Source organism: Sus scrofa, chromosome 1 (assembly GCF_000003025.6).
Source record: "Sus scrofa isolate TJ Tabasco breed Duroc chromosome 1, Sscrofa11.1, whole genome shotgun sequence".
NCBI classification, from domain to species: Eukaryota; Metazoa; Chordata; class Mammalia; order Artiodactyla; family Suidae; genus Sus; species Sus scrofa.
The window spans coordinates 6,286,485-6,301,343 of record NC_010443.5 but is presented as its reverse complement, the minus strand read 5'-3'; the positions used below and the strand labels follow the sequence as shown (position 1 = coordinate 6,301,343).

Below are 14,859 nucleotides of genomic sequence, written 5' to 3'. Positions count from 1 at the left end.
GAGGAATGAGGGAAGACGTGCTGGCTCCATTTCCAGGCTTGGTCTCTAAATCCCCAGAACGATCCAGAAGGAGCTCCTGCTCCCTCTTGGTCTGCAGCCGGCCTGGGTGAAGAGAGTCCAGTGGGGACCCCCAGGCTGCTGAGGAGGCAGAACCACTAAGTAGCAGAAAGCTGAGTCCCTGTGTGATGGTGTGTGGCAGAGGCCTCACAGCCAACCCACATGGGACCCTGACACAGGGGACAATGAGCCTTGATTCCGTGATTTCAGTGATGCTTTTGTTAGGGAAGTTAGACTGGCTTTACACTGCCTCATACACCCAAGTCAAAGGAAAACCACCCAAACTGCTAAACCATCCCGCAACAGTAAAACAAAGAGTTTAGTATTATTACCCTTAGAAAAATAGGAAGTTTGATTGAATTTCCATTACTTTTGAGGTTGAAAGAACATTGGCTTTGGACTGCAAGCTCATCAGCTGTTTGAAGCCTGGTGCTGCCATTTCCATGGTGGCTGCTATAATTTTTCACGATCTGGGTGCTAGGAGAATAGACTGTGTACTTCAGAGACAGACAGACGTAAGAAGTATGTGTGCAGGAGCAGGTTTCTAGGCAGTTTGTCAATATTTTAAAACTAATATAAATTGCCAAACTGATTTTCAGAAATACTTTCAGAAATACTAAAAATTTATATTTTTACCTGTATTGAATATGTACCTATCACATTATATTTTATGCTTTAAATGAGCAACTATTTAGTAACTAACTACACTGAAATTTCAAGATATGTGCTGACCATGAGCACATCTTTCTTGGTGATCTTTCTTTTAATACCTTTCCTAATTTTCCATGTGGCTATGGAAATTATAGTGACTTGGGTTTTTTTGGTGTGCATTTGGGAATGCCATGTGCAAGAGCCGAAATAATTTTTTATGTTGGATTTTATCTTTAGCCTCCCACAGAGCTGTCTCAAAACCAGTCTAACTGACTCTCCAGACATCAAGAATATCTCTGTTTCTCAAAAGGACCAGAATCTTCTGCCTTGTGCTTGATGTCGCTGACTGAGTTTGATCTAGGACACTAGTAGACTGTATTTGGTGAGTGGAGACATGAGATAGAAAGGAAACGTCAGAGTTCCCATTGTGGCTCAGCAGAAACGAATCTAATTAGTATCCATGAGGACACAGGTTCGATCCTTGGCCTCGCTCAGTGGGTTAAGGATCCGATGTTGTCATGACCTGTGGTGTGGGTTGCAGATGTGGCTCGGATCTGGCATGGCTATGGCTGTGGCTGTGGTATGGGCTGGTGGCTACAGCTCCGATTGAACCCCTAGCCTGGGAACTTCCATATGCTGCAGGTGCAAGCTTAAAAAGACAAAGAAAGAAAGAAAAAAAAAGAAAAAAGAAAATGTCATTTTCTGTTGTATGGAAATGAGAATTGTATGAAAAGTGACCTGGGAGAAGAGCTAAAAGAAAAGTGAAGCATTGAAAGCAGAGGTAGGGATAAGTTTGATGGCACGAGTGGCAAGGCCTATGACTTTTTTTTCTTCTTTTTATGGCAGTACCTGCAGCACATGGAAGTTCCTGGGCTATAGGAGTCAAATTGGCACTGCTGCGGCAACAGCCACAGCAACAAGGGATCCGAGCTGCATCTGCGACCTACATAGCAGCTTGCTGCAATGCTGGATCCTTAACCCACCGAGCAAGGTCAGGGATCGAACCTGCGTCCAAATGGATACTAGCTGGGTTCTTAACCCACTGAGCCATAATGGGAACTCTGCAATGGCATATTATCGGGGGGTGGGAACTCCTTCCTCAGACACCCCAAGGCAACCGGAATCTGTGTTACCAGGATCCACGATGGACTAGAGTGAACACACTCTGCATTGTCTTCATCATATAAGTTCCAGAGCTGCACATTCTCAAGTAAATCTCCCCAAATGCCTGAAGCCCCGCCGAGATGTGTGAGGGCCGCTCGGTGTTAGGAGCCGATGCACGAAATGCTTCCGCATTTCCAATTCATCCTTAGCATGGAACGTAACGACAGTGGGTAAGGTGAAAAGACAGCAAATATTTCAAAATAACTGTGGAGTTGCCTCCAAAGCTCTTAACTTCATGCACGAATTTGTCAGGGGCTCTGGAAACAGGCCACTTGGCTGTGTTTGCCCATCTTATTTTCACCTCCATCAACATTTATTGAAAAACCTATGCTTGTTAGCAAGGCAAATTACTCATGGACAAAATAGATAAGGGCAGAGGGAGTATATTTGTGCTTATTAATGCTACACTCTGCCCCGGAAAATACCTTGCTGCTGCTGGAGTTCCTGGTGTGGCTCTGCGGGTTATGAACGCAACCGGTATCCATATGGGTGTGAGTTCGATCCCTGGCCTCGCTCAGGGGGTTAAGGATCCAGCGTTGGGGTGAACTGTGGTGTAGGTTGCGTTGCTATGGCTGTGGCCGGCAGCCACAGTTCTGATTTCACTCCTAGCCTGGGAACCTCCATATGCCTTAGGTGTGGCCCTAAAAAGACAAAATATATACAGCTTGTAGAATGCTTACCCCTGTAGTAGTTCTCAAACTTTTAAACCTGAGGCCTTCAACAAATACAGAGGGCTGCCCCCAGAGGTCCTCATTTAATTGGACTCAAGCAAGGCCTGGGTATTGGGACTTTTAGAAATTGCCATATTACTGAAGGCGCATTGCGGGTTGAGAACCACTGCCCAGCGAGAAGCAGGGCGGTGGGGGCCGAGGGAGCAGGGAGCTGTGGAGCTACCACACCTGGGCTGAAATCTCAGCTCCACCCTTCCTGACCATGAAGCTCAAATGCTACTAACCCTTTACCTCTCCCTATGAAAAAGAGGAATAATCTAAAATATGGCACAGATGAACAGGCTATAAAACAGAAACGGACTCACAGACCTAGAGAACAGATTTGTGGTTGCCAAGCAGGAGGAGGGGGGAAGTGGGAAGGACAGGGAGCTTGGGGTTAGTAGATGCAAATCATTCCATTTAGAAGGGATAAGCAGTGAAGTCCTGCTGTACAGCCCAGGAACTATATCTAGTCTCTTTAGATAGAACCTGATGGAAGATAACATAAGAAAAGGAATGCATAGATATATACGCATACACACACACACACACACACACATAACTGGGTCACTTTACTGTATAGCAAAAATTGGCACAACATTGGAAATCAACTACATTTTAACCAAAAATATATTAAAAATACAAATAATTCCTACTTTTTAAGTTTGCTGCTGGTTTAAATATGGGAAAAGGGCCAAAAAATTAGATACCCTTCCCTTGACTTTCTTTTCCATAGACCTTTTAGAGGCTTTGTACTTTGCTGTTTACAGGCTTATCTGCTCCTAAAGAGATTAAGAGCATGCCTTCTAGAGCCAGTCAGTTGAGGAGCAGCTCTGCTATGTCCAGCCGTAATACCATATGCAATTTAATTAAATTCTGTGAGCCTCTAGTGTGTCATCTATAAAATGGGAAGAATGACAACATCCATTCTAATAGGGCTTTGTGGGGGCTCAATGGATGCCTGCATGTAAGCATCCCAGGGGTACCTTATTCGGTAAGGAAGGTACTCGGCAATGGCTCTCATCAGATGGCTCATTTTTACTCGCAGGGAAGTAAAGTTCAGCATAACAAAATTTCTGGTCAAATGAGGAGCTCACATGAAGGAAGCCAGGTTTGTCCTTGAAAGGCGTTTTGAGCCAGTTTTAATTGTTCATCATGATAATTATGCCAGTGGAAAAGGTTGGTTCATCACTGACTAGTCATACCTTGAAGAATGCGTGTGTCTAAAATTGAGCTTTGAAGCTTTTAGCTTAAGGGGGTTGAAAGAGATCTGAAAGACTAGGTTTGGAAAAGAGAGCATCTTATGTTTTGGGGGTAAGAGGTATTGGACATTTATATAGAAATGGTGAATTTTTACGGACACAGCAAGAAATTTGGTATGGGAGTCATACAGCAATAGAAATACATGCTATATCTAGCTCTTTTGTGGCTTCTGTGGAGCCAGTGTAATTTGAAAAAAAAAGGGCTAATTCTACTTAGTCTCTTTTTTTGATATATATTTAATTGTCCCAGAAAACTGATCTCAGGCTTTTTTCTTTTTTCTTTCTCATAATGTCACTATTCAAACACTAATGAATGGTTTGCTTCCTGGGCTCTGGAGGTGATAAATAATGGATTTTGAGGTAAGTACTGTTTTGTATGGATGTGGAGAAGTGTGAAGATTAAATAGCTGCATTTATCACACAGTGAGCAAGAACCATCTTGAATAGACATGTCCCCCCAATAGCCTAGCAGAATAACCCTCTCTAGTTTGTGAGCATCAGAATGTCCTTTGGCCTAGGCCGAAGTAGGAATGCTACCACCAAGCCCATCCCAAGATTTCTTTACCAGTGGGTCTCCCATTTATAGCTTCATGCAAACCCTGTGGTTAGAAAAGCGAAGGAGTGGATTCGAGCTGTGGGTTTCACTGCAAGAGTATCCATGGCTCGTGGGTAGACGTGGACTTCGTCCTTGAAAGGAAGTGATGGCTTGAGAAATAAATGCCCCTTGCTTTAATTCAAACTAATTTTGAATTAAGATTTTGAGTCTTGCTGGAATACTTCAGGTCCCACAAAGCTGCCTTTCAATACATTCTTAGTGCCTTTATGGAATTTACCATCATTTTTGCTTTTCATCATATTACATTTTATTTATAAGATTCACAGGTGTTATTAAGTCATATAACCTTTTCATTAGTTCCACTGAGGAACAAAACTACCATGGAAATGATATGGCAGTCAATCAATTCTTGTTTCTGGTAGTCTGCTGTTTCTACCTATAGTTCGAAAAGCTTTGATTTTCTATTTCTGCTAAATTCCTACTTTCTGTGTCTGCTTCTGTGCTCTATGAGTCAAAGGCAAAGTGAAGAAAACCAAGGGGAAAAGAGGGCCAGCTACCTGGATAGGTGAATGATGCTTGATAATCGGGTGCTTTGTGCATTGAGTTGCAGGAAACACCAACCTACCTTTAAAGACTTCTAAATACATGTTCCTCTATTAATATACATACCTCTGCACAAGTGCATTCTATATTCTGGGAATATATGCTTATGTAACAATTGAAATAACAAAAGTTGGTATTCATTGTGCACTCATTATCTTCAGCACTTAACCTCAAGGTGCTTTAGGTGGCATTATTTTAACTCATCCACATACCAACATATGTGATAGGTGCTGTTGTATTATTCCCATTTTACCTTAAAGCGAAACCGAGGCACATTGAGGTCAGGTGACGTGTCCTGCATTACAAAGGTAGGGAGTCTCAGAGCCAGCGTTTGAACTTGGCTTCCTGCGTGTTCTGTGTACACCCATAAATGATTCATTGGTGGATGGGGGAGGGTAATATTAAGGCTTACACATGTATTATGTGAAATCAATTAAGCTTCACTGAGAACGCACAGGCAGATACTGATTCTTCTCATATGCTGGTTTGCCGGTCAGATAACCATGTGTCATGAATTGTAAAGGGAGCATCCTGAGGAGACAGGGAAGTCCCGCACACAGACTCCTACAGAGGGGGGCCTCTCCTGGCGGTTCCTTTTTGCAGAAGATGCCATGTGCTTGGAAAAAAGAATCAGGAAGACATTCTCTCCTATTAACCAGCTCTGTTAAAATACATAAGTGACTGAAAAACATTCAAGTTTCCCACAAAGATGCCATTAATTAAAGATGGTGCTAACCCAGTAAGCACAAGCCCAAAGAGTAGACAGGGGTCCTTGACCTTGAGAGGTACAGTCCACCTCACCCTGTGGGCATGATGGGCCCCAAGATACAACCCGAGGAAGGTGTGAGGCCATTGCGCTCAGCAGGACGTGCGAAAACTAAGCAAGCGATAAACGAAAAGAATGTCTGGGCTGAGCAAGCATTCAAGCCAATCCGGTTCACTTTTGACAACAGCAAAAAACTAGAATAACATTCGAAAATCTTTTTTCACATGATATGTGAAACGTAATTTGAAGTTAGGATAAAAAAAAGAAGGCTAAAATAATACATGACAAACGGCACTGTGACAAGCTGCGCTGTATTTTGTTACGCGTGAATACTTTTGAAGATACATATTAAAATATTGCTGAGGATAGGAGGAAGCAATTAGTGGCATGAATGATGCAGTGTCGAAGGGCTAGCGCTCAGGTGACTGACGGGTCTGCTGTTTCTAACCTGTCTCAGCCTGTGGTTATTTGCTACAGTCTCTTTTAATAACCAAATACACAAACACGTAGCTTTCTGCCTCTTGTTAAACATTAAAGAGGTGGCAGAGAAGATATTTTTCTCCATAGTAAGTGGCATTTTAAAAAAATGAAAGCAAGATTTTATGGACTATTATTTGTCAATAACCAGTAATGAAGTAGGTACAGTCACCTAAAATAACTGAAAGGATTCCAAAGAAAACAAAGTAGCATATTTAAAATGCATTTATTCCCTGCCCATCCACTGTTAAACTGGAACTCCGGAGGGTATCAGGTTCTCAGGATGCCATCAGCACCGTTAGCGTAAAAAACATTAAATGGTATTTAAAAGGCCACTAAACTGTAGGAGAATCCATATAATGCACTTCAGTGAGATAGCTCTTGACCATGCAAATCTTCTGTTTCACATAGTGGCTGTTAGTTCGTTCTTGTGGTGTAAGGAACTAGCCAAATTAAAGCCAGTTTACACATCTTTATAAAAATATAAGTGATCGAACATTTTTAACCTTTCCCGAGACTGTGAGGAATGGTCAAACTGTCAAATGTGAGCTAGATAGAACGCACTTTTGAAGAAAAATTTATACAATGTATTTGCTCCACCTACCCATTGAGGAAAAGGTGATGTATTTATTTATTTATTTAGTGTTTTCAGAGCCGCAACTGTGGCATATGGAGGTTCCCAGGCTACGGGCCAAATGGGAGCTGCAGCTGCCGGCCTATACCACAGCCACACCAGATCTGACCACAGCTCACCACAATGCCGCATCCTTAACACACTGAGCGAGGCCAGGGATCGAACCTACGCCCTCCTGGATGCTAGTCAGATTCGTTTCTGCTGAGCCACAATGGGAGCTCCCCAAAAGGTGATGTTTTTCAAATGATGGAGAAAAAGAAGTGTAAAAGGATCTTAAACTTATGAAAAGATACCCAACCTTGTTCAAAAAAGGAAAAAAATATAAGTGGAAATACCATTTTTCAAATATAAGATTAGAAAAACAGTCTTAAAGCTTTGCAGTTAGTCTGTGGGTGAGGCAGCAGAGAGCCTGCTACTTTTACAAGTGAAAGATGGCAGGACTGTTGGGAGGGGGCTTTGGAAACAATTAGTAAAAATAAATACATATTTCCCTTTGATATAACCCCACTTCTAGGAATTTATCTCAATGATACCCTCACAGAACTATGAAAAGATGTGCGAATACAAGTCTAGTAGTTGTACCACTGCTTGTAATAAAAAAATGAAAACCAAGTATTAACCAATAAGGGAAAAGTATATCCACATAATGGAATTCAATGATGCTAATTTTTTAATGGAGAAAATATCCATATATTACTAGGGCACAAGCTCCAGAAAATATAATGTAGAATAAATAAAAAGCAAGCTGGAGAAAAATACGCACAGTATTCTACTTCTTACTTAAGGGAATGATGCAAATCTCCATCAATACTGCATCGTCTATAATTTGTTTACGTTTTTTAAAATGGGAGATTTTTCAAATAAAGTCTTACCTATATGGGAGAAAAGGAGTATTGAAGAGACTGGAAATAAAAGCTCTATTGCTTTGAATATAACTGGTTTCACAGATTTGACTTTGGAATCCTGTTAATATTTTTCACAATTATAAAAACAATAGATTTGAAAAGCAATTAGAATATAAAATATGTATGCAATTGGTGACATAACTATACAGTAACCGGCACATGACTCCGTTTCCCTGCAGGATATACTTTAATGGTAAAACAAATGGTAAAAATCTTAACACTGTTTTCAGCAGTCATACTTTGGTGATGGTATTGATATTCTAATACGGATACTATTGTCTGTGTATTGTGAAATAAGACAAATGAGTAATTATGTTAATATCACTCAACAATAAGTTTTTTTGCTAAGAGAAGCGGCAATGGCAGTTATGAGATTAATTACTCTAAGTAAAAACTCCATAGCCTTGAATATGAATTGGAAATGTCAGTATAAATATTGTGGTTTTTACCTTTTTAAAAAAGGCAGGTTTCATAGCTCTTGCAACTAACCTTAGAAGCAGTGACCAACCTAGTGACAATGACACATCACGCACCAGGACTGTGACTTCTGAATACCATTTCCTACTGTTAAAGGAACCAGAGCGCCCACCTCATGCCATATATACAGAAATTAACTCAAAGTGGATCAGTGACCTAAACATGAATTAAGCTATTAGGAAAAAACATAGGGATAACTTTACATGACCTCAGATTTGGCAATGGATCCTTAGATTTGACATTGAAAGCATGAGCAACAAAAGGAAAAAATAGATAAATTGGACTTCATCAAAATTAAAAACTTTTGTGTATCAAAGGACATTGCAGAGAATGTGAAAAGACAACTTGTAGAATGGGAGAAATGTTTACAAATCATATAACGGTAAACGTCTAGTAGAAATAGAAAAAAATAAAGAGGAAGAAATAACTCAATTAAATCTCGACAACAGAAAAACAACCCAGTTAAAAGTGCGCAAAGGGCTTGAATAGATATTTCTCTAAAGAATATATACAAACGGTGGACGAGACTATGAAAAGAAAGTCAACATCATTGGTCATTAAGAAAATGCAAATCAAAACCACAATGAAATGCTATTTCATCCTTAATAAGATGGCTACTTAATAAACAAATATCGAGCATTGGCAAGGATGTGGAAAACTAAGAATCCTTGTCAGTTGTTGATGGGAATGTAAAATGATGAAGCAACTATGGAGATAATTTGGTGATTCCCCAAAAGGTTAAACATAGAATTACCATATGATCCAACAACTGCACTTCATATGTATCCAAGAGAAATGAAAACAAATATCCACACGGAAACAAATATACGAATGCTTACAGCAGCATCATTCCAACCAGCCAAAAAGGTGGAACTAGTGCAAATACCCATCGATGAATGAATGGATAAACAATTAGGGTGTGTCCATGTAATAGCCTATTATTCAGCTAGAAAAATGGCAAAGTACTGACAAATGCCACAACTTGGATGAATGTCAAAAACACCCTAAGCAAATAAAGGCAGACATAAAAGGTCACATATTTTATGATTTCTTTTACATAGACTATCTAGAATAGGCAAGTCCATGGAGACAAACCCCACGCTGCCAGGGGTGGGGTCAAAGGAGAATTGGAACTGATTACTTAATGGATACGCAGTATTATTCTTCAGGGACAAAAAGGTTTTGTCATTGCATAGCAACATAAATGCACAAAATACCACTGAATTGTACACTTTAAAATGGTTAATTGTATATTATGTGAATTTCATCTCAATAAAAATACATCTGATAATAATAGTGCAAGTAAAGACTTCCCTAACACTGAAAAACATAAAACGTTATTTAAACATTAGACATTTCAGCTTTATAGCATTCTTCTTTCTTTTTAATTTATCTTCTCTCATATATATTGTGTATATGTTCAAAATTTTGAGCAACAGGGGTGTACCATTAAAAATTGGATAGGGCTGCTCTGAATCCAGGTACTAATCCATAGTTTTCTGGATGAATAGATAGACATACTTTGTGTATGTTGGCTGAATAATATTTTAAATTTCTTTTTGATGCCTTTATGTAGCTTATACATTTTCTAGTTCAACAGAGCTCCTTCAAACCCTAGTGTTTTATACTGTTTGTGATCCCAACATGCATTGTCTTGCCCAGCAATGATTAAATAGATATCTGAGTTTTCCACCCCTCAGTAGGGACTGGGCATATCTAAGATAGTTTTATATCAGTAGTTGTTCTCTTTCTTAATCAGAATTCGAAACGGCGGCGCACGTGGGAGACTTACCCACACAAGGCAGAGAGTAGCCAAGCTGCGGGTCATGGACGAACTGCCGGTCATTGAGCCTCGTCACACAGTACAGGTGGAAACAGTCCAGGCAAATCACGTGGCGGCAGTTGCACTGGAAAACCAGGATGGGGCTCCTGCGTAGGTAAAGAAACACATTTCCTCTAAGGCTGGAAAGGCAACATGTGGTGGAGAACACTTCCTGGAATCCTGCGGGCTTGCTCAGGGCGCACTCTGTATAAAGATCTGTGCTGCTAAACACGGAGCTTATATATGTCGACGCTACCTCTGGAAACAGCCTGTGATCCATAAACAAGACTGATTTTCTTACTGTTATACATTTTCAGGTGACCCTATGTACCAATCAGCTCTTTAAACCCAAGCTCGGATACAAGCTCTTTCTAGAAGCCTTCCTTGCTCCAAATTCCCAGTGATAAACCACATAATCATTTCATCCCCTTACGTCTATTTCTACGGGCCCATTATCACATCATAGTGTTGAGGTTTCTCTTCTTCTCGTAGATTGAAAGTAGCCACTGTGTCTCTTTACACTGATATTCTCATAGCACTGGGCATTGTACAGTCTTAAATAGATGTTCCTTAAATATAATTATAATAATGTATAGAATCTGAACTTCCCCAAAGTCAAAAGCTGAATTATCACAAAGTATGTTAAGCATTCTTTCATATTTCACTGGAAATTAGAAAAACAGAATTTAGGAGTTCCCGTTGTGGCGCAATCTGACTAGGAACCATGGGGTTGTGGGTTCCATCCCTGGCCTCGCTCAGTAGGTTAAGGATCTGGCGTTGCTGTGAGCTGTGGTGTAGGTCGCAGACGTGGCTTGGATCCTGCGTTGCTGTGGCTGTGGTGTAGGCGGGCGGCTATAGCTCCGATTTGACCCTTAGCCTTGAAACCTCCATATGCCGCAGGTGCAGCCCTAACAAACAAACAAACAAACAAACAAAAACCTAGAATTTAGAAATAAAAGATCATCTAACAGAGATCCTTCTACAAGATTTTGTCTATTGTGCTACCCCAATCCCACCCAAATATTTAATTTCTTGAACTAAGGGGATTACTAATAAATAAATGAATATTTAAGTACTAAAAATTCTGGACTTCTTTAAAACACTTCATAGAAAAAAAAAATACCTCCTGGATAACCAGGCCATTTTGCTAGTAAATGAACCACACGCATTTGTAACAAAAAGGAGACAAAATGAATATATTAATTTCAGATCAGCCCCCAGCTGATTTTAATGGTAACAAAGTCTTTGGATCTTAGATGGATAAGCCTATATTCTATGAAATGGTAACCAAACACGAAACATTTTTCATTTCATACCTAATCCTCATCAGATACGAGTCCTTTCTGTAGAAAAACTGATATCAAAAACTAATATTAGTAGTAAGATAATTTCTTAACAATTAAAAGATTTTCAAATTCTGTTTTCCCACATAATTTCAAAGCAATATATAATACAAAATGAAAAGGGAAAAAAATCTTGGTGTTTTAATGTCTTGATGTACAGGGCGATGGTTAACTCAGCCTGAGTGAAGAGTATCCCTGAGGTTTTTATGTGCTTCCGTTTCCCGTCTCTGAACCTTCCGATGTCCTTTCAGGGCCATTTCCGTTCCCAGGGCCTTTTTCCATTAGGTGTTGACTGTTTTCTGAACTTTCAGCCTCTTCCCTTCTCACATCCCCTTTGAAGACGATAAAATGCAACGCCTTCCTATTTCTATCGGGTGAGTCAGACAAGCGCACACACACCCAGTCCCTCTCTGTGACCTGTGGAGCCGCTGCATTTTACCGTCTTCTCTTGGAGCTAAGTTCTGTGACAAATGTTCTTCATTCTGATTTTGGCAACATGGTGACTCAGCCTCTATAGACCTTTAATCCGCTATCAACACATAGAAACACCGGAGAAACTATGAGAACATTTATAAAAATGTTGCTATATATAACAAGGTTAAAAAGAAAGCTTAGCAATTACCCTGTAGAAGAAATAAAAGAAACTTATATAAAAGCCAAAGTGGTGACCATGGACTGTGGACCCCGTGACAGTGTCTCAGAGAGATGTGAAGACACATGGCGCGTAGCCACAGATTTAGCAAATGGGTTCCTTTCCATCCCTATTAAAATGAAGGCTAGAAAGCGTTGTCTTTCATGTGTCTGGACAACATTTATAGTTGGCCCTTCAGTTAAAATATGGTAAAAGAACTTAGACCATCTAAACAATTCAGAGAACATGAATTGATCTGCTTTATTGATCACATCCTGCTATTTGGAACAGATTAGCCAGAAATGGTAACTATATTGGAGTCCATGGTGTGTGATAAACTCCTTGCAGATTCAGGGGTCAGCCACATGAGGGAAGGGTTTAGAGGTCTAATGATTGGATGGAAGGACACAGCTAAGAGTCATCATGTGCTCCCCCGACTAAGAATGAGGTACAAGGTCATCACAGGCTCTCTGGGACCAGAGGCTCTGGTTCCCACAGAGTGAGGCACGTCCTTCTGGGGAGACAGGAGGAGCCCTAGTGGAAACCAAGCTGCTGTGGCACCACTTCAGTTCAGCCTCCTCAAACTGGAACACAGGCAGGAAGGGAAATTGACCACACTGCCGGGGTAATTGACCCTAAGTATCGGGAAGAGCCGGAGCTGCTGGGAAGGGAAGAATTCATATGGCATCTAGGTGGTTCCATGGGACATCTCTTGAAATGCCCCAGGCAAATTTAGTGACAGATGGACAGGGCAGCAGTTAGGGCTTAAGAAGTGTATGGCGACCAAGACTTGAAACACTTTGGGATGTATATTTATTATACTTATATACCTATGCATATATGCATATATACTATATGTGCATATTTATACATAGAGAGATAGAATACATGTATGTTGATAGAGGCATAGATCATGATATATAAAGGCAGAGATAGCAAATGCACATATTTCACATAGAATTATCAGTTGGATTTCTTGATATGGTTATGAGGTAAAGAGACGGGGACTGGAGCTCACCTTCTCTCATGAAAACAAATAAATTACAACCAACTGCTGGGCAATCTTCAACAAAATAGACTGGAAACCACTAAAAAAGATACCCTATTCCAATAGACAAAGAGGAGGCTGCATCCAGACGGTAGGAGGGGTGATTACACAACACAAGCAAACCCCATACCTTCCAGGTGGGCAGCCCACAGACTGGAAGGTAACCATACCACAGAGGCTAACCCGGGGGAGGGAGAGTTCTGATCCTCGCATCAGGTTCCCAGGCTTGGGCATCTGGCATTGGGAAGAGGAACCCCCGGAGCATTTGACGTTGAAGGCCAGTGGGGCTTGTGCGCAGGAGCTCCACGGGACTGGGGGAAATGGAGACCCCATTCTTGAAAGGCCCACACAGGCTTTCATGTGCACTGGGTCCCAGGGCAACGCAGAGACTCCATAGGAATCTGGGTCAGACCTGCCTGTGGTTCCCGGAGGATCTCCTGGGAAAACAGGGGGTGACTGTGGCTCACTGTGGGGGAAGGTCATTGGAGGCGAAGGTCTTGGGAATGGTCATCAGCTTGTGCTCCTCTAGAAGTGGCCATGATGGAAAAATCTGGCCCCACCATCATCACCCAGGCTGCCTAAAGACTCTAATCTCACCCAGAGACAAAGGCCCACCCACCGGAGGATAAGAATCAGCTCCACCTACCAGGGGGCAGGCACCAGTCCCTCTCATCAGGAAGCCTGCAGCAAGCCCCTGAACCAACTTCAGCCACAGAGAGGCAGACATCAGAAGCAAGAGAGGCTACAACTCTATTGTCTGCAAAAAGGAGACCACACCAAAAATCTACAGAAAATGAAAAGGCCGAGAATTATGACTCAGATAAAGGAGCAAGAAAAAACTCCAGAAAACCGGCTAAGTGATCTGGAGATTCCCAACCTCCATGAAAAAGCCTTTAGACTCATGCTAGTGAAGATGACTCAGGATCTTGGAAATAAACTGGAGGCAGAGACTGATAAATTACAAGAAACAATGAACAAAGAAATAGAAGATATAAAGATTGAGCAAGCAGAGATGTCAAATACAATAACTGGAATGGTTATGAGGTAAGACTGTTCATCTCTTGAGAATATTCTTAGTATTTACAAAATGTTAGGTGAGTGACACACATGACACCCATTGAAAGGTTTTTTTTTTGTTTGTTTTTTGGTTTTCATAGCCAGAGGGACTATACAATTAATTCCCCAAGTGCTAGATAAAAGAGGAAAGGGAGAAATACTAGTATTTATGAACATCGACTTTGCATGAGGGACCTTGCTAGGAACTTCACGTGCATTGTTTTCCATTTCATTCTCCTAAAATAACACCCTGACTCTCCTATTCATCACGCTCCTCTCTCCATCACCAGTCACTCTGTGGTCGTGCTCCTTCCTATATCCTAGCTTATGTCTAATTCCTTTACTCCTAGACTCATGCTCCGTGTCATGCATTTCTGTAGTACAATGCATTCCAATATATTTATGTTCAAATCACAATGCCAAATTTCAAGGTCTAGTTGATGACTGAGGACCCCCAAGGAACTTTCTCCAGAGCCCGATTCGTCACTGATTCTTCCCTTTCTCTTTACCTTTTATCCATAAGGTCTGTCCTCAGTGTGCTTCGGCTATACTTTCACTTTTATTCAAAGTGCACACTGCCCACATTAAAATGAAACGTCATGAAAAGACAGAGGCCATTCTTGTTGAACCCTTTGGAGACCCACACCTAACCGTATACAGTACAGAGCACACCATAGTTACATTGTCAATAGTTACG

The 14,859-nt window shown here is 41.1% G+C and overlaps 1 protein-coding gene across 1 annotated transcript in view; it reads right to left on the bottom strand.

Moving 5' to 3' along the window:
• PRKN (parkin RBR E3 ubiquitin protein ligase) overlaps window positions 1-14,859 on the bottom strand; it is a gene marked incomplete at its 5' end in the record, with an annotated part of 1,032,625 nt that overhangs the window by 429,789 nt on the left and 587,977 nt on the right. The window contains 1 exon segment of the mRNA NM_001044603.2: window positions 10,055-10,191. Within this exon segment, the coding sequence (NP_001038068.2) occupies window positions 10,055-10,191 (137 nt within the window).